Source organism: Crocodylus porosus, unplaced genomic scaffold (assembly GCF_001723895.1).
Source record: "Crocodylus porosus isolate Cpor-Errol unplaced genomic scaffold, CroPor_comp1, whole genome shotgun sequence".
Lineage (NCBI taxonomy): Eukaryota > Metazoa > Chordata > Crocodylia > Crocodylidae > Crocodylus > Crocodylus porosus.
Window position 1 is genome coordinate 2,974,833 of NW_017728931.1, and position 25,039 is coordinate 2,999,871.

The 25,039-nt window shown below is 39.8% G+C and overlaps 1 protein-coding gene across 2 annotated transcripts in view; it reads left to right on the forward strand.

Moving 5' to 3' along the window:
* CFAP61 (cilia and flagella associated protein 61) overlaps positions 1-25,039 on the forward strand; it is a 208,535-nt gene that overhangs the window by 106,303 nt on the left and 77,193 nt on the right. For both annotated transcript variants that reach the window (XM_019544070.1, XM_019544071.1), the window contains 2 exons: positions 19,763-19,861; positions 24,489-24,657. In XM_019544070.1, the coding sequence (XP_019399615.1) occupies positions 19,763-19,861; positions 24,489-24,657 (268 nt within the window). The remainder of the gene's footprint in view (positions 1-19,762; positions 19,862-24,488; positions 24,658-25,039) is intronic.

The window sequence follows — 25,039 nt, forward strand, 5'->3', positions numbered from 1 at the left end:
AAAAGAAGAGGCAGTTCCTTTTCTGAATAGCTTACAACATAAACAGCCAAAAAAGATGTAGTGTTATCTCCAGTTTACAAGTGAAGAACTGAGGCATATGAGATTGAGGCCCCTTCTACACATTACAATTATTACACAATTAACTGGTTAATTGTGCATTTTACTGAGAGCTACATGTGCGAAGTGCTTGTCACAACATAAAAACCAGCTATAAAGTTAGACCTCTATAAAATGTGTACTAACTTTATAGCTGGTTGCTATCCAGTTGCTATAGTATCCAGCTTTAATTTGCATGTGTAGCAAGGTCTGCCTCTGCTGCTGAGAGCCCCATCAGCTGACTGGGCTCCCAGCCCCAAGGTTGCACCATGCACCTCTGGGGCTGGTAGTCCTGCCGCTGAGCAGACTATCATCCCTGGCAGCTATGGCATGAGACTGCAATCTCCCAGTCCCAGGGATAAGTAGGGCACCCCGCAGCTGGGAGATCACAGCAACTGCAATTATCCAGCCACTGGGGTGCTCCACATACTTTCAGGACTGGGAGATCACAGCTATTGTGATCTCCCAGCTGCAGGGGTACTCCATGCACCCTTGAGGCTGGGAAGATCCCAGTGGAGTGCCCCCATGGCTTGGAAATTACAGCAGCGCAATCCTACAATTGCACCTCCTGCCATGCACATATGGCTTGGCAGGAGGCGCGATTGGGTGGCCTTCACCTGCATGTCTGGATGGGCCCTGAGTGTCTTGTTCATGGTCACACAGGAAGTCTGACAGCTGGGGACTGAACCCACATCTTCTGAGTCTTAGTTTAGCACCTTAAGCATAAACACGCCTTCTTATTCAGAATAGGATTTTAGTGCAAATATGACTGATGATCTCTGTTCTGCAATATTCCCACTGGCAAGGCTTCTGAGCCACAAATTTTATTCCAGTTAGGTTCCAAAAAGGGGCTCTTGCAGGACTTGTTTGTCTTATTTCAGAGACTTCAAACATGGTATAAATGAAACTTTCTGATTTCTGAAAAACTGAGTCTTGTCGCATAAAAGCAATTGAGGCCAAGCATCAAACTTTTACATATTTGTATATTAGTGAGCACACAAGTTGAAAAAAAGACAATTTTTAATTTTCACTTCATCAACTGGTAAAGACAGTCCCTTGATCAATGCAGAGAGACCTTTTAATACAATTTAATCGGCTCACGATTTTCTACTATTCTTTGCAAAGGCTACATGCACTAAAAATAGCTAGGTTGAATCAATTTATAAGACCCTAATCCTTAAAAGAGGAAGTAGTTTTCTCCTCATTATTCTTCCTACTTAATTATTTTACATTAGCAGTCACCATGGAAACACAAATATAATTCACTTACCTGCATAACAATCCCTAGAACTAGATTTTAGAAGTGATTTCAACTTGTTTGAGACCTGAAGAAATATATTTTTCATTAAATACTGGAAGAATAATAAGCATTATGTCTACTTGTTTGTAAGATATAGAGAACTGCATCTCAGTTCTATTGTACTGTAGCATTGAAAGCGGCAGTAGCACTGTAGTTCATGGAAAATCCATTTGAGGCAGAGCACACCAGTTATTTTTCTGGGAAGTTCAGTGCTCTCGATGTTTGAGCCATACAACAGAGCAGATTCTAACATCAGTTCTTATCACCTGAATGCACAACTAATCATTATAATCCGTGCTCCAAAATTATATTTTTAAAATTATTTTATGAAGTGGGTCCCTGGTCCTTTATTCTGACTCATTACCCTTGCCCAGAGTGGATATCAGAAGTTTCAGGAACACAGGGGCTGCTGGACAGAATCCGACAAGTGGCCAAACTCATTCAGAATCCTGTCTCTGAGAATGGGCATTATCAGCTGCTTCAAAAAGAAAAGTGCAAAAAATCCCATAGTGGGCTATTATGGAAAAACTTGCCCGAAGTGGAAGCAGCTTCCTAACACTGCAATGCCACCCCCACCCCACCTGAGGTTTGTGCTCTGAAGTAGGAAGGTGTTTATCCATGATGCTTTATCCTACTTATTCTAAGTGCAGCTGTTCTCATTTTTCATATTTCCCTATCCAAATAAATATACCGACTCCTTTTTTTGTTTCCTACAAGTATAATCTTGTAATTTACAATTTAGTTTTTAGTCAGAGGCCATTCTAGCTTGGTATGCACATGAGTAAGGATGTTTTCTTCAGGAAATGGCAAAATGAAAAGCGAGCAGAATTGCCGATTAATTTTCCACAGCCACACAGGCAAAAGTGGGTGAAGGTCTAAATCCTGCCTCCCCCCATTGGCATGGCCTTCCCCACTTGTGTATCCAGATGCAGGTGTGAAAGCAAGCTTCCAGAGGCCATGACTCCTCATCCCTAGACAAGAATATGAGGAGGGGCAAAAGAGGGGCAGGGAGCCAGCCGGCAGAGCTGCACCAGTGTGAGGGGGGAAGTGAATGGCATCATAATTAACTTCCCTGCAGGAGTGCGAGCAAGCAGGGAAGGAATTGTAATTCCCACAATTCCTAAGCAGAGCTCCTCCTGGGGAGGGAAATTACATGCTTCCCCTTACACAAAGCCAAGAGTTAGGTCACTATCTAGGACCAAGGCAAAACTACAAAATAACAGGGCAACAGCACACCGTTTGTTAAACTTGTGCAAGTCCTGCATGTAGGGCTGCCCTATAGCAGATGAAGCAGGCTAACAAATGCTTCTCTCATGGAAAGGCAGTTCAGCCCAGCAACACAGAGGCTCAGGCCCTATTGTTCTCCAGCTTCCAAAGTATCATTTCTGATTGGTGCTCTTTCCTACTCTTTGTTGTACAGTGTCAGAAGAAAATCCTTTCACATTTGGATTGAATCATGTCAAAGAGATACCAGTACCAGTTTTTTTAATGGAAGCTTTTTTGTCCACAGAAATATTGGGGGGGGTGTGTGTGTTTGTCCTTGTTATGCCGGGGGGGGGGGGGGGGTTGGGGGAAAAAAGCAGTTACAGGAAAAAGAGTTTGTTCGATATTTGAGTAAATTCATGAAGAGCTTGTTCTTCCATTCTCAGGACTATGAATGATAAGTGTGAAAAAAAGGGCACACAAAAAACAAAAAGGCTCAGGACCCAAAATATTATGAATTTCATTTTAAAATAATAAGAAATTTTAACTAGTACGTTCTGGGTCCTTGTTCCTTTTCATTTGTTTTCTTTTATTGAGCTACCAGGGTTTATGTTTTCTAACTTTCACTTGTGTCATGGAGGCAGGAAACTTCCTTTTTTTTTTTCTTGAGAGCCTGAGATTGTGATGTGATCACACAATTCCAGGAGCTGTGGCTTTAAAAAAAAAAACAATGCTGAGGAGTCAGTGTTGGCAGCACTGCATTTTTGGCAGTTTATGGTATAAAGACTGCAATGAATGGCCCTAAATGAATTTATTTTAATATACTTTCCTTTAAATGAGTCCAGGTATGGGTTTATGTTCACATTGGAAAACTAAGTGACATCAACCCAACACATTTAAATAATCACAGCAACAAATATCAATATACTGGTCAAGCACCTTATAAAAATGTAAGCTGCTTTGAACCTTCAACATTTCAGAGTTGGGAAATCAGATTCTTCACTGATTTATACATTGGTATAAATGTGCTTAATGCAATAAAAACACACAATTTAATCACTGAACTGCAAAAACTGCATCTGAAAATATTTTTCAAATATGAAATCTGTTTTCATATATGCATAATTTAAATATACTGAATAGCTGGCTCAATTCAGAGTTGGAAAAAAAAAACAACACCTGAAGGCTGAGATCAGCCATGAAAAGTACCAATTTCAATACATTTGATTTGAGAGGATTGTAAGCAACAGGAAGCAGGGGTGTGGGATATAATAACTTTCTCATTTAATAACTCTTGCCTTAAGTGCAGCTCTGATGGATGTGGTTCATAGCATTTTATATTTAGCATCTTCCCAAATATTGACAGTTTCCTCTCCCCACCCCCACCCCCCAAAAAAAATACTCCCCCTCTTGAATTCATAGTTTTATCAGGTTTTTTTGTTTGTTTTTACTAGTTCTTCATAAAGTTTTGAGTCAGGCGGGCTTAAAGAATGGCAGTTACAAGAGCAAAGATAGGCCAAGGAAAGAGATAATTCATGATATGTTGTTTTTAGTTTATTCCACCATATGATTCAGAAAGCAGCATGCTAACTAGCTAGCTCTGATAGCATTTGATTGAGCTTGGCGACAAGATCCCCAAAAGCTTCCTCACAGCAGTATCTTGTCATTGGTTCCAGTGTTGTGAACCAATTAGCTTTTTATCCATCTCTTTGCATATAGGTGGGGGAAGTGCCATTGTCTTCTGATTATGGGGAAAGTCCCTTTTAATCCATGATTTTGAAAATGTCCTTAATCCAACCTCTGGGGTAAACAATGACTTATTCTCTGGGGCCCTGAAAATATACATAAATGTACTATACAAATAACAATAAATGAAAGGTGGCTGAGATCACAAAATTTAACATAATGACCCAGAATAAAACATATTCCTCTTTGCGTTTAAAGACACTGGAATTATTTTTGCACTTTAAAAGGGGTTTAGGCTTAACATGTGCTTTAACTAGGCACTGAATCATGTGCTTAAAATGAAATTAGACAGGCTCATTAATGTGCTAAATCTCTGAGTTTCTGTCCAGAGGTCAGTTTCTCCCTTTTTAAATTTAAAGTATCTAAGAACAGCTTAGAAATAGTAGGGGCTTTTAAAGCCATATTTGTGTCAGAACAACTACAACTCCTGTTATCTGGCAGCACAGTATTACACAATATCCTGCACATCTGTCCTGTTTGGCAATAGCTAGCATAATGCTTGCTGTTTAATTAGGCTTTTTATCTTTACATTTGTCTGAGAACATCTGAAGCCTTCCATGTTGCCTGTCACTAATTAGTTGACTAATTAAATAGTTAGTGCTTACTTGCTGATCACAGAGCTAACATGTAATGAATGGTTTAGTGATCTTTATTGTTTTATACTATCTATCTTTGCCACATGAATTGATATACATGTGCTTCCTTTTGACTGCTTTTTCTTTCATACCAAGGCAAATCCAAAATAATGTTGTAGTCTACCATGTGTTCAGTGTCACCAGGCCTGCATCATTCAGACATTGTTGCCTTCCATCATTTCTAGTGAATAGAGATCAAGTTGTGACAGAGATAAATAGGATAGGTCATATCTTGCCTTGTTGTTAAATCAGTGTCACAATGAATACTGTCAGTGACGGATACTAGGCATAACCTATAGGGGAAGATAGAATCAAGATTATCCATACTAACAATTGTTTTGCATTCTCCTGCGAAAAATAATACTTAATTAGCATAGATATGTTATTACTTTGTAATGATGCAGCTTATTTAGGTTCTCCTTCAGCTTTAAAACCAATTTATATCAATTTTAAGCCTTTGCCATTTTAAGGACAATGTGCAAATATTATATCATATTCTTTCGTATTTTGTAAATATCTGTAGGCGTTCCTATTTATTTTTTTTAAATTTAATTCCGAGCAAAACATATTTTACCACACAAAGGACTTGTCCCAAAACCCAAATAAGTCTGTTAGATCAACACTTGATATTTAAAAAATGTTGAATGATTAAGCACGGTTAGTAGCCTGGACATTTCATTGTAGAGCTTTGTATGTATAGAGAGCCTTAGAATTTTATGGGAATCTACAGACTGCAATTGAGAGTAAATAAACAAGCATCCCAGGTCACCATAATCCATTTATGTTATCCATTTATTTGTTAAAGTGACATTGGAAACTTTGCTTTTCAGCTCTGCTCATCATTATTTTTCCAAATATAAGTTTTCTTAACAAAAGATGATGTAGGAAAAGAGATTTGTTATCCATAGGTTCTGCAGAGCTGTAACTGTTGAGATCTTTCAGGTAAGCTATCAGCTGCCTCCTGGTTGGTTTTGAAGTATACCAGAATTTGAAGAGGAGTTAGCTGCCTAGTTAAGCTGTAGTTCTGCCCCCCTGGGGTTTGATTCCTGTTTACACAGGAAACCCTTGCTATTTGTGGGTTCGGCAGTCACGGTTTCAAATATTTGTAAATGCCAAACCCACATTTTAAATATACTTTATAGTTGTTTCTTATGGACTTTCTGAGATTGAAGTCCCCATCATGACCTAGTTTCAGCTCTGGATCCTCAAGCAGTCCTGTCTCCCATCCTATGCAGCTGCCAGTCTTTTGGCAGGAGAATATGGCACTGTGATGGCACTGTGATGGCACTGCAAAGAATATTCAATTTAATATTAATGTTTGGTGATAACATGTAGAGAAGGATTCAGATAAAACTGGGTTTCTAAAACAGACTTCTGGCATAAGGAAATGGGATACCATATTAAAAATGCCATGTTAACAAGCTAGAATTTCCACTGGATGTTACTCAGTAAGGCTAGGTACAGACAGTCAAAAAGCCTGAGGCTGAATTGATTCAGTCTTTGCGTGTTCGTCTAAGATGCACAGATTAAATTGAAACAGCAGTGAACAGACATTTACCTTTGATTCAGGACATACAGCCATATGCCTGTCGTGGCTCAAACTAGAAGCCAGAGGGTGCTAGAGCATGGCTCTCTGGCAGTGTGTTCACTTCCTTTTCCTGCTGCAATGAGGTCTCTGGGATTTGCAGTCCTGAATTACAGCAGCAGGACTCTGCAGAATTGCTTATTACTTCCTCTTTCTGCTTCCAGGTACCTCTGGGATTTGTAGTCCACAGTTCCAACCAGCAGTAAGTTTGAGCAGGAGAAGGGGTGTTTATCCCCCCACCCTGGCCCCAGACCCTAGATCCCAGGTAGGGTTTGCCTGTAGGTGTGGACAGTCCCCATCTCTTCCCATCTTGCCCCGCCCCATCACAGACTGGGCTTCATCCCCAGCCAGGCTTGCTCCCCCTCCCCCATGTCAATCACCCCTCACTACTCCAGCAGGCCAGCCCTGCTCTGTGGAGCAGACAGCACAGCCTAGCCCAGCCCAGGGCTGCAAAGCATGCTGGGATGCTGGGGGACTGTGATTTAACTTGAACCAGGAAGGGGTCTGGGACAGAACTTTCATAAACGAGTGTGACTCAAATCAGTTCAGTCTGATACTACATTCGACCAGGTTCATCTTAAACCAGTTTCAGCCATTTTGAAACTGGTTTATATGCACTGAGCTTCTGTTCTGTCACAGGTTTAAACTAGTGTCTGATCACTTAAACCGGTTTAGGAGCAACTTCTGTTTCTAGCCTAAAAGTTCACGAGCCACTTTCTTGCCAAATTCACACTGCAGAAATGGAGGAGTAGCAAGAACAAAATCTTATACACTCCAGTTGTATTTTTTAAACATGCAGCTACTCTTTGCTTACTAATAGTTTTTTTGGCAAATAAGCAATGTAAGCTTTCCCTTACCAGGGATTTCACCTCTGCCAGCTGATTAGATTTAATCAACTCAGGATACTACTCCCAAGGTCATCTACCACAAGGGTTGAAAGGCCAGGCACAGATAACTCAAGATCAGATAGCATCACTCCTATAACTTGGCACAAACACAGCTCAGTGGGATTTAAAAATAAATAAATAAACCTTGCAATATTTTCAACTGATACTGAAACAGCTGGGAAAACAGAGCTAAAAATCTGGCAAGGAAGTACATCCACAGTAAAGGGAAGTCCTTTATATTTTGGGAAGAAGATGAGCATTGATCAGGTCCTAAACTTTTGAAAAACATGCTGTGCACTGGTGAATTCTTAACCTTGTCAAGCATGCAGCTAAGGAGGTTGCATGGCTATCTGACTGACTGTTCCACGGTGCACATTATAAAGCATGCCTCAGCTAACTCTAGTACTTTCTAAAGGTGTCTTGTTCTGTCTCATGGGCTCCCAGAAGTGTTGACCTCCTTTCAATTGTTATGGATGAAGTCACAAACCCTGAGTAAGAACTGGAAAGGGACTTCTTGGGTCATCAAGTGCTGTCCCCTGCTGTAGTAAGCAGATCATGATGTGTCATAATAACCCCTGCCATAAACTGATCAAGCTCCATCCTAAAACTGGTTAGTTTTTTTTGTATGTTCAGTACCCCTACAGGAAGGCTGTTCTTGAACCTCATGCTTCTGATGATTTGAAGCCTTTGAATTTCTGGTTTAAACTTTATTCATGTCCCATTCATGCTCATTAGTGTTCAGGGCCAGTTTGTAGCTATGCTGTCCTGGGAGACCAGCATCTGAATTGTGGCTGAGTGAGTCATAATGTGGTCCCTACTTTTGCCTTGCTCGCAGGAGCAGTAGGGCATGTTAGCTCTGTAACTGGCATAGCTTATTTCCTCCCTGCTTCACTTCATCTGTGCTGAAAGTGTCTGGGAGCAGAGGCAAGGCTCCACACACCTCCTACCCATGACGTCCACCTACACAGTAGAGGGACTTGGAACCCCACACCAATTGCACTTCCCCATCCTTCACGTGGAGCAACAATTCAAGAAGCTATGTAAAACAGTAAGGAGCAACTTATGTCCCTTTGCTCCCCTGTCCAGGAGTGTAAGCCAACTCTCAGTTGAACATACAGTGAAATTTCTGTAGAGAGAAAACAGTGGATGAAAAGGTGCTCTCATTCCAGACTTCTTTCTAATTTGGCTGGAGATTTGGCTGGTTTGCCCTTCATTTTTGCTGTCTTTGTGGTTTTTGCTTTTATCTATCCCTAGGCCTTGGGTGTTTTATTGGTATGCAAGAAGAAATAATACAAATACCATTTATGAATATTGGAAGGATAATGAATAAAGGATAACTGTTGAGAGGACAGCTTGAAGAGAGAACCTAAGGGGAGAAGAGTTGAGTATGGAAAGAACAAGAATCAGTCAGGGCTTAGAAGTAAGCATTGCAAACAACAGAGACAAATTGCAAATGGAATTAAATAATTTCCAGGAAAGAGCCAAAGATGATGGTCAGAGCTGCTAGTGATGTGAAGGAATCAGATATAAAAGAGAAAGAAGAGAAATATGAGATCATGGAATTAACACAGGTGTGGAGAGGAGAGATGGAACTGATTGCTATAAAGAACTTTGAGGTAGCTCCATGGGTGAGGGTGAAAGCAGTTACAGTGTGAATGACAAGTGAAGGTGAGTTGTTCAAGGAGAGCAGGTGATGATGGTAGTAGACAGGTATCTGGTAAAGACTAAGGTAAGAGAGGAACCAAGATAGCCAGGGTGGTCCAGAGCCAGTAAAGAAACAAAGTAAAAGCCTAGACAATTTCACGATCTGCTGGCTGGGGAACTGAGGACCCAGAGAGTGATAGTTGATGGAACCAAATCAGCTTGGTGCACTGTAACCAGTGGCATCCCCTAGGGCTCTGTTCTTGGACCTGTACACTTCAGTGTGTTTATAAATAATCTGGATGTGAGTGTTATAAGCAGACCGACTAAGTTTGCTGATGACACCAAACTGTGGGAAAGTGCAAGCACCCCAGAAGCTAGGCTGGCAATCGAGGCCGACCTCAACAGGCTTACACGGTGGGTGGATCAAAACCTGGTGGCATTCAACAGTGAGAAAAGCAAAGTGCTCCACTTTGGGAGAAAGGACCTATACCACACTTATAGGCTTGGCAGTGTTATGCTAGTTAGTGCTGCATCTGAAAGAGACTTGGGGGTCATGACTGACCACAAGATGAACATGAGCCACCAATGCGATGCTGCAGTCAGCAAAGCAAACAAAACTCTGGCCTGCATCTTCCAATGCATTTCAAACAAGACCCAGGAAGTCATCTTCCCACTTTATTTGGCCTTGGTGAGACCACAGCTAGAGTACTGTGTCCAGTTCTGGGCTCTGCAATTCAGAAAGGATGTGGCAAAGCTCAAGAGAGTCCAGAAGAGAGCCACACAAATGATTAAATAACAAGAGAGCAGGCCTTATGAAGAGGCTGAGAGACATGGGACTCTTCAGTCTGGAAAAGCATAGGCTCAGGGGTGACTTGATGGCAGCCTATAAGTATATAAGGGGTGTGCACTGGAAACTGGGAGAACTTCTGTTCACCGGGGCACCCCATGGGAAGACTAGGTCCAATGGTCACAAATTCTTGGAAGACCGTTTTAGCCTGGACATAAGGAAAAACTTCTTTACTGTCTGAGTCCCCAGGGCCTGGAATAGACTCCCAACACAGGCGGTGTAGGCACCTACTCTGGATTCTTTTAAGATACTTATCTTGCTGAGATCATTTGACCCCTGCTGACTGCCTGCCCTTTGGGAAGGGGGCTGGACCCAATGATCTTGGGAGGTCCCTTCCAGCCCTAATGTCTATGAAGTCTATGAAAAGAATGAAAATATGTGAAAAGCAAGAGAGTCGGTACAGTTAGCATTATGGAATTTAAATTTAAATTTAAATTGAGATATGGGTAGGAGAGGAGAGAAAAAGCCAAGCATTAAAGTTAGAAGGGAACAGGCCATTTTTACATATGCTTGGAGGGGAGGGGAGGGTCACTTTAATTAGAGTGGGTCTGAGAGCAGCGTCCTGTGGATCAGGGTTCCTGTACTTCAAAATGGCAGCAGGGGCACTTTATATAAAGCTCATCAACTTTAATTAAAGCGCCCTCGCCACCATTTTGAATTGTGGAGACACTGATACACAAGACGTGGAGGCTGGCTGGAGTGTGCTACTTAGCACTCTCCAGCAGACTCGATTAATTGAGTCTGCTCTGACACGCTGTAATTACAGTGTGTTGGAGCAGCCTCCAAGCATGTGTATAGGCTCCTCAGATCAGAGGAACCAAGAGGTAGACAAAATAAAAGAGGAGAAAGGAAGAGAATGTGAGTGGAGAGGGAGAGAACCACCATGGCTTTTGATGATTAGGAGGAGAGACCGTGAGAAAGAAGAAAAGCTACATTAGCTGGCGTCCAAGCAGAAAACCAGAAGTTACTTAGAGGAAGAAGGAAACAGGAAAAAATGTATGGATCAAAATGAATTTGCTGCAAATGCAGTAGGTCCAGGGGCATCAGGAAGAAAGAAGGAGCTACAAATGTTCAGATTAAGCGTAGTGGGAATAAAGCCTGCTACACAAAACAGAGAATTGCTATTTAAGTTAGAGGATGGTGGTGGCACAAGAACCAGTAGGTACAAACTAGCCCTCAATAAATGTAGGCTTGGTAATAGAAGATGCCTAACCCTCCAGGCTGTGAAGTGCTGAACAGTTTTCCAGCAGAAGTTGGGGATGGGGAAGAAATAACTCTTAATTGTTTCAAAGATGAAGCTTGATAAATTTATGAAGGGGATTTATATAATGTGTGGTGCCTGTGATAATAGGATACTGAACTCCAAGACTCAGCAATTCCTCCCAGTTCTATATTCCTGTATACAACCTGAGGAGTGAGAAGAACATTTACAGGGAGAGGTTCATGTTGTCACTTACCTGGCATTCAGCAAAATAAAAGCTTCAGGCCAGAGGGGAAAAAAAAACCTTGCACCATGCTCGAAGGAAGTCAGTTAAAGGTCAGAGTGCAAATCACTTAGCTTTGTGGAAGAATTCCTGGTTAAGATGTTAAAAGAGATGATGGCTGGTTAGGAAGGTTGAGAGTATGTGCTGCTTCACTGCTCCTTTTCTTTGGGCTACAGCCTGTGCCAGAGATATAGGAAAATATCAAAAGCAGAGCTGGCTGGAAATTTGTGATGGCATATTTTTCTGCCAAAAAAATGTTTTACATGAACACGCTGAGGTTGATGAAAATCATATTATGGAAAAACAAAACAAAACAATGCATTTTGTAAAGACCAAATGTCTTTTTTAGGAATGAAAGTTTTCAACTTTCTTGAAAAAATTGTTATGGGCAAAAAAGAACAAAACATTACTCTTTTAATTAAATGCACCAGTCAGTCAACCTGAAATAAATGTTTTGAAAATACATATTCATGTTGTAGGAGATTTTGAATTGTTGGTTCCTTTATTATTTGCACTGGAAATATATTTTGAAATTCTGTGTGGAATAGATATTCTGACTTTTGACCAGAAGGTTTGATTCTGCCTTGAGCTGGGGGTTAGACTTGATGACCTCCTGAAGTCCCTTCCAGTCCTACTTTTCTGTGATTTTGATAATTTATGACCATATTTAGCCACCTGGCCAAAGACGCTATGTTTCGTTGTTCCCGTAGCCCACCTTGGTTTGGTGCTTTTAGACTGAGATGTGGGAAAGAAAAGGAGTAAAGTCTTGGCGCTGTAGGAGTCAGTGGGAAAACTGACTGACTTCAGATGAAATCCAGACCTATCTTAAGTGGCATCCATGGAAAAGGCTTATGAAGCAACTGACTACTGGAACCATTTTGATCTCTGCTGTTACTCTTCCTGGTCAACACAGATGGAGAAGGGGTCTTTGGAGGGTGAGCCAAATACTGCCTGCTGAAGGGCTTATAGAGAAATTTTGGCTATAAATAATTTAGACAAACTCCCTTACATATCTATATGTCAGAGAAAACAAACACCACCTCAGAATAATCCTTGTTGAGGACACTCTGAGATCTGAGAGACCTGGGTTTCAGCTTATGCTCTGCCTGATCCAGGCCAGGGACTTGAACTCACTCTTACACAGCACCAGCAATAGGTATTTCCCTCCCCCGTAAGAAAAGTTTTACTTTTATATAGACAAATATTCATTGGATCAGCAAGAAAGAGACTGACTCAGTAGCCCGGTACTGAGGTGACTTGCCAGGATGGTGGGAGATCTATGTTCACATCCATGCTCTTAAATCAAGTAATGTAGGTCCTACATATCAGCCCAGTTCTCTGACTGCTTGCTTGTGTACTCTCTCTCTTTCTCTCCTTTTTTCATGAAAAACCTAAAGGTCACAGTTTTTTCCCCTGATGCAGAACAGGGTTGATTTTTTTTGTGTTTTTTGTTTAATTTCCAAGTTTTACATGGTGAGGAAAACAATTTCTTAAATAGCGCAAGTTCTGAATAGCACTCAAAATTGGTATTTGTTACAGTTTTGAGAACTGCTAGAGCTTTCATATTTGGACCCGCTTTTCTGTCACAAATTCATTGTACAGTGGAAATGCACCTTTGGCTTTCCACAGTATATAATACCAAATATTAATGTTAAATTATTTAAATATTAGGCTTTATAAGAGATTATCCCACAGGTAATCTTTCTTGTTATTCAGAGAATGTATTGTTCTATTTTGTCATTTGCATTATAAACTACTAGGAAAACTGCAAAAGCGTGCAATATTTAGGTTCAAATTAAATGGATTAATGTTGTCTAACTCACTGCACTTTACTTTTTGGTAAAAGGTTACTTGGCTATTTATTTGCTCAAATGATAGGTTTAATGAAAGCAGTTAATTAAATTACTTGCTCAGACAGTTTCTGCTAAGCCAAAACAAAAAAATCAGCAAAACCTAATAAGGAACAGTCTAGCAGATTTGCAAATAGGTCTTGTTAAGATGCATATAAATAATATACTAAAACCTTTTTTTACTTGTTTCTTTTATTTTGCTCACAGTAAATTGACAATGTGACCCTCTTTTATTTCAAGGACAAGGATGTTTAGACCTCCTTTTGTAGCTGTCCTCCAGAACCGTGCAATGAAACCCAATACCTCTTACTTATTTCCCTAGATACTCTAATCCCTCCCTACTTTATAAGTATCTTTGAGCTGTTCTTCCCTTTTGTATCCACAGCAACATGAATCCCTGCTGGAATTATTTGCTTCTAAAATGCAGGTGCATTTGTTTAATGTTTCATTGGTTCGAGCTCTTAACTTGAAGACTTTTTCCACAAAATGATGACCTCTGCTTTTACAGCACTTCTTCTTGGGCATTGTTTATATACATTAAAACCATATAAGCCATTCCATCTTCTAATAGGTAGAACCTGTTTTCCAGTACCTTTTGTTCTTCTTCTGTTGTTAGGAGCTTGCTTTTAGACAACAGAGAGGAATCCAAAGCCATCATGTATAACCCATTCTTTTGTTAGCTCAGAAATAACGCTGTATGAAGAACAAGTCATATTGGTATGAAGATGGCTAGCAGTGTATTTCAAAGATGATGCTTATGCATGAATCTCTGTTTAAGAGTCTGCTTTTCATGGATGCTGAGCACCTGCTGTTTCCATTCCTTTTTCAGACTCCTTTATATTTAGAGGTCTATATTTGAAATATTTAAGGTGCTACCTTAAGGCACACCGTGTCTTTTTGTTTTAAGTAGTTTTGAAAATGCAATTTAAGCTCATTAGTCACTTTTAAAAAACATTTAGGTACCTAGGGACATTTTCACAAACACCTATCTACATCCATCTTTGTGCATCTTAATACTCATAAAAATATGACCCTTGGGCACTACATTTCATTTTAAACTCCAGTGGGCTTTATAACTTGGCTGCTAGAGAGAACTTGGGACTATTCACTTTTAAATACATAAAATTAGATTAAAAAAAATAAATAAAAGGTGTTTATGTCTATTATGGAAGTACAAATAATGCAAACGTGTTTAGTGAATTGTCATGCTTTATGCCCCTATAACTTAAAACCAGATTTCTGTTTAAAGTCAAATTGTTCACATTATTAATAGGAGGTGCTATATTGACTCAGTCTAGTCTGATCATTTCTTTGATAATGGGCAGTACCAGACACATCAGAGAAAGGTGCAAGAAACAATTATGGAACAGCCACCCCATGGTGAAAGTTTCTCTTTAGAGCCTTTCACTTAGCTTCTGGCTGATACTAGCAAGATGAGGCTTTATATCTCTGCTAACAAATATTGAGCAGGTTTCTCTTCTTAAGATGCAGAGCAACAATCATTTGCACAAGTGTATATTTGGTCACATTTAAACCACTTTACACCCCTTTTATTCTGGTGCAAATGACTGTATGCACAAGGCAGCACAGAAGCTGACATGTTTTTAAAAACAAACTCTGTCTCTAACAGAAGACAATTTAATTACCCATAAATATGTCAAATACATTTCTAATTCTGTGGTGCTGCATATCTAAGTGTAATAAGTAATGTGGTTCTGTGTCATGTAAAAAGTCTTTTTATATATATATTTTTAAACTGTTGCATTTTTTATTTAATGCCTCCCTGTGATCAAAGCCAAGGGTTAAAGTCCTCCCAGGAATACTGGCTAAGAGGCTAATGTGGTAAAGGCATACCAGTTTCTGGAGTCAGGGGAGTGATGTGTCTAACAGTGTGCAGCTGACTTTGACTCCAGGTCATCTGAAGGGATAATGAAGGTATGAGTCTAGGGCTTGAACTCAAGCCTTCAGAGCCATAGCAAGTCATCTTAACCATTCTGCTACTCAAGGATTTTTTTTGAGTAACTGTGGAATTGTGAAATTACAATCCAATAAGGTGAATGGAGAGTGCATGCCCCCTCTTAAAGGGTTCATTGCATTATATTTGTTAATACTGAATTTAATATGCTATACTGCTGTCATTTAATTTAACTTTGATGTAACCCTGGGAAGTTCCTATTTGCTGTGACTTGTGTTGGCTAACTTAAATGTTTTTTAGTCTTCTGCTAAGTTGGACACTTCACTGTTCACCTCCTTTTTGAGAACAATGGTGCATCTACACTTAGTTAATTCAAAGCAATAACCTCCAAAGAAGTTTGATCTGGAGTAAACTACTCCTGGGCACAGCATCTACATGTGCGCCTGGGACAGCAGCAATTTGAGCTGGGGCAGAGCAGTTTACAACAGGGTTGGAGGCACAGGGGGTCAGTCCCAGGCTCTGAGTGGTGGATTGGATGGCAGAAGGGCTGGCTGGGGCACAAGGGTGCTGAAAGTGTGGAGCCATATGACTAGGTGGCAGGCAGAAGTCTGGCCCCACTGCTGGTTGGGCTGACCAGGTACAATTTATGCCCATGGTCAGCTTTTAAGCGTATATTTAATTGCAGTTAGTTACCCCGCTGTAAAATAGTACTGTCCCAGACAGTACTATCTTATGGCAGCATTATTTAGTTTATTGTGGCCTAATAGTATTGCACGTATAGATGGTGATGGTTTACTCTGCAGCTAATGTTTTTTCTACATACCTCTCGGTAGCAGGGGCTCATGAGTGCTGCAGTGCTGGGGCGGATGGAGCATCCCACAGAAGCAAGGGGGGCTCCCCAGCATGCTTGGCAGCAGAACCAGAAGTGGACCAGAAGCAGTTCTGGTCCACTTCCGGGTGCGCTGGAGAGCGCGTAGGGCTCCCTCTTCTCTCCCCTGTGCCCTCCCTGGCTCAGCGACTGGTGCCTCCTGGGTCTGCAGGAGGCGGGGTGGGACCCGAGGTCCCTGTGCGGCCAATTGCTGAGCCAGGGAGAGCGCAGGGGGGGTCTCCCGTGCGCTCCCTGGCAGACCCAGAAGTGAACTGGAAGTACTTCCAGTCCACTTCCGAGTTCACTGCTGAACATGTGGAGGGACCCCCTGCACTCCTGTGGGACACTCCATGCGCCCCAGCATCACAGTGTTCACAAGCCACGCCTGCTACCTCACGGTATATAGAGAAAACTTTTAAAGCCGTGTCTGTGTCTGAATTGTTGATTCTCTGAATCGGCATCGAATCTTCAGATTCAGATTTGGCCAAATTGAATCAGGGACAGTGATCTGAATCAATGAATCGAATCACTGTCCCTGATTTGGGCCGAAAACAAATCAAATAAGGCCTACTTTGCACACCCACCCCTAGTCAAAATGCCAACTAAAATAACTTCAGATCATTCTTAGTTATCAGCTTTTTGCTGATTGTAGCAGAAAGCTCAAAGAATTCAAGATTCAAGAGCCAAAAGTTTCCTTGAAAAATCTTAGCTGCTTTACCCCTATCATATCCTGTTCTTCATTGTGTTTTATAATTAACCTTTCAACCAAATTATCTGATATTGAAGTAAGGGTCACCCTACAATTTCCACCTTTGTATTTAAAAAAAGAATTAAAATGTCAAAGCACATGAAGTTTTAAAAGTGTGTGAATATGTCAACTACTATTTGTAAGTATTTTCCCTGTACAAATATTCTTATTAGAGGTGGGACTGGTAACAGTGTCAATACTTAGGATTGCTCAACACTTCCCACTATAGGAATCAGGTTTCAGTTTGCTTTTATCTTTGTCAGACTAACTGTTCAATGTGAACTTTTTCTCTGCCAGGTTTTTGCCTAGGGCTGAACTTTTTTGGAAAGTTTCCACAGAAATAGTCCATCACTTTCCTAGAACAAGATTAGGGAGTTATATGTATTATGTAAACGTGTTTTAGCCATTAATTTTTTTAAAGCTGTATCACTTTTATGCTTTGGAGTAAAGGTTTAATATTTGGCAGAGTGGTCATCTTGATGGGGGAATATGATCTTTGCTGCTCCAATGAAAAAACACCCAAATTGTCTCAAGTCATGAGTCTTTGAAAAATCTCACTGTACACATAAGATCAGTAAGACTGTCTCTCCTGTTCGCTCAAGATCTACTCCCTCACTCCCAGCACTCAGGCAACAAGAAGAAAGGTGAAGAATAAGGAGAAAACACAATACTGGAACCAGTCTGGGAGAAAAGCAGATGGGAAGGAACCAAAAAGAAGAATTTAGCAGGGGCCAGGAGTTGGAAGTGCTGGCTGAAAGCTGACAGAGCAACTGAGAAGATGTCAAGAGGTTCACAGGCACAGATGTGGGGAGAAGATAAAAGCAGAAAGAAGGGGGTCAGAAGCCAAGCTGTGGTGGGGAGTTTAAGTGGTATGGTGGAAACAGGGCAGGAGCTGGGGATAGAATGGGACAGATTCTGGGAAGGTGATGACCAGGGGGCCCAGGCACCTGTTAAGGGATGGAGCTACCCATGCAGCTTTTGACAGCTTGCCAAAACTCTGTAAGCAGGCCTCTGCCTGAAATAATTGCCTGCCCATGCTCTAGATTGGAAGGAATAAAACTTGCTGGTAACGAAGGGATTTTTTCCCTTTTTTGGGAAATGCGGTGTTTCAGGTGGTTTTAGCTTAAGTTTCTAACACTAAGAAGTTAGGAAACAATGTCTTGTGCATCCATATTATAAAACAACCTTTAATAACATGACCACTTAGTAATTTTTCTACAAAACCCCTGCCTCACTGAGTGTGTAAGATATGTTCTGGAAGTGAATCTCAGGTGTGTGTAATAAGTATGACCTCTATATATGTGGCAGTAGTTTAAAGGTATGTAGTGAATGAGTTCAGTATTGAAGGGAAAGAAAAGATGGTCTCATGGTTTAGTGCCTACACATGTCATGTCAACTAGATTTCTCAGTTGGTCACTAATTGTATGCTTCTCATTTGAATAGACAGAGTGACATCTGATATTTCTTAACATTTGAGTGCTTGACTTGGTGTCCTTAAGGGTTTTTCTGAAACATAGTTATTGTTTTTAATGAGATTTAAAACGTATATTACAGCCACACCCAAGTTTGGAGCATGCATTGGGTTTGGCCCTGTACAGCATATAGGAAGACATAGTATGTGCTCTAAAATGCTTCCTATCAAAAGGAAAGTGACCTAGGAAGCAGGACTTAGTTCTACCTGAAAAGATTTGTGTTTATGATATGCTATTACATCTGTTTTCCTGATAATCATATATAAAGTAACTGTGAGGCATCCATCCCCTTTAGTTAATTATATTTATTGACACCACTGCCACAGTAACAGCTGAAAATGAGCTCAGATTATAGATGGTACATTTTAACATGAAGATGGGCCTGTTTATACCAAGGCCACTGTACATCATTCTGCTCGTGTAAAGGGATCTTAAAGTGAGAGTAAATTCTATTTACACTCACTTTAAGAAGTGCTATGTAAAATTGCATTTGTGTAAATGAGAATCAGACCCATAATCTGTCTAAATATATGCACATTAAGATTATTTATTACATTGTGCCCTGAGTGTGCATGGAGATTTACAGTAGATGATCCATAATCCAGAATTAAACTATTAATATGCATGTATCGAGTGGCAGCCATAACCTTGAAATTCCTAGGTTTAAGTTTGACCTTTAACTTTGTTTGAATATATTTTTTAAAATGTATGAATAACAAATTAACATTAGTAGATAAAAAGCATACAGTTTCCTTGCTAGCACTTGTACCTATCTGTACTGAAGTTACACAAAGCCTTGAAGATTATAAGGCTTAATCATTCATAATATTTATTTGTTTCTAAATGTCAGATCTAGTTTAGTTTAATGTATTATGTAGCCCTCTTTGTTAATCAAACCACAGTGGGTCGAATTCTCCCTTTTATGTAGCCAAGAACACATGCTATTGAGAAAATGGCAGAATCCTTCGTACCTAGATACTGGTCCATTTAAATGAATTACTTTCTAGAACCATGCTGGACATAGTATTGAAAAACTCTGCTGTTCCCTTGACATATCTTCTTGGTTCCAGTGGGTCTCTTGCAAGATGTGACTGGATTAACAGTAGCTACAAGGTTCTCTAAAGCCCCTGATACTTCAGTGGTCAGCTTTCTTCCTTTGGAAACAGAATGACCCGAAGCCCTGGCAAAGGCATATCTTTATTTCTTCCATCCCATCAGTAGGGCTGGGAGTACTCTTGTCGCATGTTATTGGATGGTAGTTGGTAGGAGCAAATTATTAATGAAAATACTAGATACATGTATTCAGCCAGTGCTCATCAGTGTGGGACTTCAGTTCTTTGGGAATGGACTGGGAAACTCAGTTGTACTTAAAAAGCTTGATTAAACAGTATATTCAAACAAAATCAAGTTACTATGATACCAAACTGAATTATAATAAATTGATGCTGATTTCCATATTGCATTTTAATTTTCTTTCTTTAGTCCACACCTGAAGTTTAACAATCTGACCTTGATTTCAACTCATGGGCTTCCAGGAAAAAATCTACCAGGCTTGAAGTACAGAAGATTTTTAATTAACAGGTTTGATTTCTAAATATTTTTGCTTGGACAGTATAAAACTTGTGAACGGTTTTGTGACTTCAAAGCACAGTTCTATATAATGTACACAAAGATGTATCAGGTAGCCTGTACTGAGTCTAGAACATTAGTGCTCAAGCTGTTGGTCCTGCATGGCCTCGGCTGGCCTCTGGTCATTGGGATTGGGCCCCACGCTAGTCCCATGTGCCAGGATCAAGCCCTGAACACCAAGATTGGTCCCCATACCACCCAGGTCTCCTCACAGGTCCAGCAGTTTGGCAGCAGGGGAGCTATGCCACTACTCTCCTGCTGCCAAAGTTTTGGACATGTGGCATGACCTGTGGGCTGAATGACACAATGCCAGAGGCTGGATCTGGTCCACAGGCCAGGGATTGAGCATCCCTCATCTAGAATATTATTTTTCAGATCAGCCTTTAATAGATGCTGGCAAAGAGGTAGCTGTAGCTGTTCCCCACTGCAGCGGTATTCATCTCTGAAATAAGTTGAACCTAAATATTTGTGTATTATTGACTAGACAGATGTTGTTAGGTATTATTAAAGTCTCATAGTCAGCACTGCAGCACATTGTAATACTACCAATATCACTAGATTCACTGCTTTCTTTGATTTCTAAAAAGGCAATAGTTTGTGTTTCTTCCAAAAAGATCTCCCATTTAGTTGTTATTTTATATATTCATGAGAGGCATTCCAAAACATGTAAGATTGTTTGTGCATTTAGTTAGTTTGCAGAACTAGCCATAAGATGTATAGTGAATGCCTCATCACTGAACTCAGTGGGAATTTTACCACTGACTTTACTAAGATTAAGATTGGACTTAGTATGAAGGCAGCAATGGACAAGTTACTTTCTTATGAAGTTTCTGCTTCACAGGGAAGGCTATGACAGCCAAATGTCTCAAACTGATGCAGAATATTGCTGTGCTGTGAGTTATTGTGGGCTTACTTAGAGAAGGGGAAGTCATTATGAGGGACTAAAAATCTGGATAAAATTATAAAATTAAAAATGATACATTTTATTTTTAAAATATTCCAGCCATTTTTTCTAAGTATGCAAGAGGACTGAGCTCAACTTGTAGAGAATTTCAAACTTAATCTAACTTAATATAGAATAATTAAACAGGTGATTTACTTTATGGGCAGTGTGCTGCCTTCCTCTTGTCACAATTGCTGATTTAAAAGGTACATTTGAATAAAATTTTACCTTTTAACATTTATTTTCTCTCAAGACCATGATACTTTGTGAGATCAAAAGATGCTGTGATGTTGTATATTCAGTGTGATGAGTTGGCTGCAACATAGGAATTGCCAGACAAATGTTCCTCTTCTTGTGTCCCATCTCCAATAGCATCCAAGTGGACAGACTGTGAAAGGGAGAATGTTTGTTCAGGTCAGAGTGATAGATGTGGAAAGGGCTCACAGTTAAAAATATTCATAGAAACTAAATTTTTAAGCATCAGCATTGTCAACTGAAAGGATGAGTCAGAAAAAGAAAAAGAAAGAAATAGGAGAAAGAAAGAGGGAGAAAAAAAGAGAGGAAGGAAGGAAAGAAAGAAAGCTTTTAAGCAAGCAAGCAAGGTACTCAAAAAAATTACAATTTGAAATTCAGCCTGGATTTGGGTATAAACAAGCACACTTCTAAGTTGTCTACTTATAGCTTCACATGACTGTAGACATCAAAATTGTTTATGGAGAGCCGTGTCAAAGAGGTGAATTTTGCATGGAGTTCTGAACACAGTGATGTTATTGATCACGTATACTTCTTGCTGGAATAAATTCCATTGTCTGAATCCAGTTCCTGGCAAAGTGGTAGCTCTTATTCGTGGTTGCAGGGAAATGTATAGTTCTCAGCAAAGTTATGGAAGGGCATTGCATGTGCAAAAGGTGACTCCAAGTATAATTTATTTTGCTCTCTGCAAATATGTTTTTGGACACAATCTCCTTTTTTCTTGCTTTCACCTTCACAGGGAAATCTTAAGTGAAAATGACCCTTTTTGTGGTTTTCTTAGGACCAATATCAAAATAAAAATTCTGGATTCACAATATGTATTTCTCATTGAAAATTATGAAGATTAACTATTAATTTGTATTACCATAGTAACCAAAAACCCTTCTAATGAACCAGGATGCCATAGCAGTAGGCACTGTACTAAGAATTAAATTGAACTAAAAAGTGTAAGCCTTAATTTGAATATGTAGAGAACAAATCTGTTATCATTTTTTATAGTATATGCAAAACTTTTGTGCGTCTCCATTTGTTTCCACGGTTTCTTTGGCTCCCAGTATGTAGCCATGCCCTGGAGGGGCCATCTATTTAAATGACACAACAGTTCAGTGTCTGCTCACTGAACCTTGAACAAGAAACCTCATTTAAACCAATGTATGAAAATATTGTGATGTGCACTAATTTAAAACTACCTCAGCTGCTTCAAGTATCCTTGGGTTTTTTCCCTGTCAGAAAGTGACCTGAGTTAATGTAACTGGATAAAGGGTTTTATTTATCAACACAGTTTCAAAAGAAGGGCAGGTGTAAATCAATATTTTCAGTGGCAGTTACAAAATATCTCCTTGTAGAAAGCTTTGGAGGAGGGCGGGGGTGCATTGGCAGAGTGGTTAAGGTCTGTTGCTATGAATTTTAGAGATGCGAGTTAAAACGTTGCTTTGGATTTGTGAATTGTCCCTGCCCCATGCCTCCCATTGACCCAGCTGTGGGTATGTACCTGGTCATTCCATCTCCAAGCCAAAGGCAGCTGGAGGTAATGCTGACACTGTATGCCACGGGTTACAGAAACTAGTGAGCCTTAACCACAGTCCCCCAACGGGCTGTTAGATTTGGTTGGACATTGGACTTTGACTTGCTAGAAAACTGTCATTTATAACTATCTAATCATAACTAGTCAATAACATATGAAAAGAGATTAATAACAAATATAAATAATATAATTAATTAATACTTGAGAATGAAACCTGGCTAGGATTTTTCAGAATCACCTAAAGTAAAAGCACAGGTCTCTGGCTGTCAGTGGAATATGTGCTCCAAAGCACAAATGGGCTTTTGAAAATCCCAGCCTGCCCTTCATATGCCTTTTTTAATTATTATTATAAGAATTTTCAATGTCCGGGTAATTGCTGTTTTGTAAGGTGCATTTTTCTTCACTATTTCTTGTTTATTATTTCATCCATGTATTTGTGGAAGAGTCCTGTCTCAGTGTCAGATTCAGAGACTGTCATTGAAATCAACAGTAGTATTATACTGTTGTTGTTGTCATGACCCAAGGAATATGCAAGAAGCAAAATTTGTTGGTAATACCTTGGGAGCTGACTGCCTAACCTGCTTAGGTATTTTTAAATGTTGCTTTACATTTTCTGTCTGCATCATGAGGTGTTTAAATACTTTTAATATCCTGGCCCTAAGTATCTGAATCATTTTTTAACATTTTACCTAATCTCTTAGAAATACAAAAGGTTTGAACAAAACTTTCAATATCTACCATATAATTTGGCCATTGCTCTTTATTAAACCCTTGCATAACATTAAAAAAAATCACTTAAAGGGGAGCAGTCAAGAATATACTAGTATCTGAAAAAAACAGCTGAATTATTTGCAGCTACTTATTTGCAGCTACTACCATCGAAGATGTGTGAGTCAAAACAGTAATAGGAATAACTGATTAAATTGTTCAGAATTTTATAGAAAAAATAAACTTAGGTGTCTTTGATATGTGTTTGTTGCTTTCAAAATTCCCCCTCTCCCCTTTCTTTGGTTGGAAGTGAATTGCTAATCAGTTATACATATATATTTTTAATAAGGATTATCACATTTCCACTCTTACTATAGAAACCACTGTTGAGAAAAGGATTACCTGTTAAAATCTTCCTCTTAGATAACACATGTGATAACGTTTACCTCCCTCCCATCAGTGGTGTGCTTTGAGTTGGGCCTTACAGAGTGTTGAAGGTTTCAATATTGTTGTAATATTTTTCATCCTTTCTGTTTTGGAAGAAGTCATCCAGAGGGGGATAACAAAAAACCATATATGATGATATCTCTGCCTTTTACTTACAGTTGTGGAAACAGCCTTCATAGCTGTCTCTGTAGCTTTAAACACTTTTATAGCACAGCTATGTGACATGGTTGTTAAAATACCAGTACCAACTTCACTATATTGGTGTTCTCACAATAGCTATCACTGGTGGGACTGAATACTCATGGTAGCAAAAGTAGGAATTTTTTAACAAAATAGCTTTGCGTAGAGATAGCTGAAGAGAGAAAATTTGCAGATAAGTAAATATTTTCTTCTACAGGTGCAAAGATCTGACCAGCTTATCAGACTGAAAATTAGATGCACAGTAAAATATACATTTCTGACTGGCTTATAAACTCTGTTATAGTATGAGCCAATGCTGTGAGAAATTATTTGGTTTTAGCAGAAAGTTGTCAATTTGTAACTGAGTGTTTTATAATGAATATTCTCCTACTATAGACTCTAGTAAGCTCACAGCAAGGGAACAGACTGGAACCACTAGGGGACTTCAACTAACTCACCAGATGTCTAATTAATGCCTGCTGTCTGCTGCTAAAATGTCACTTATAGATATTCTTTCTTCACAGCCACTGTTTTAATGAGAAAGATTATGCACTGATGTCACTTTGTTCCTGGGTTAATGTTGTGGTTGGTAAAATGACTGGCATAGACCGAGCTGCCAAACATGTAGTGGTTTCCAAGGGGAAAAAAGTGCCATATGACCACCTTGTTCTCTGTACTGGGCAGCAATATCAGGTAAGATTGTGTGCACAGTGAAAAATGAACGTTTAATGTTTACAGTGATTAAAGATGAACATGTGTAGTGGTTAACGCACGAGCAGACTATTTTGCAGCAAGTCTTTATCCATGCAGTAACAACTACAGTCCTGTCACTCTAAAATAGTCCTTTGAGGATGAAGCTCTTTGAATAGTCTGGAAATTTTGCCTGAGTAAGGATTGCAGAATTAGGCACTAAAGGTTCCTATACACATGATGGAGCTCTGCTCCAATGTGTGCTAATTAGCATGCTCCAGCAGCCTCTTCGTCACATGTATTTAGCATCCCCTCATTTCAAGTGGCAGTGGGGGGCACTTTAACTAAAGCTCATTGAATGAGCTTTAGTTACAGCACCCTGCAG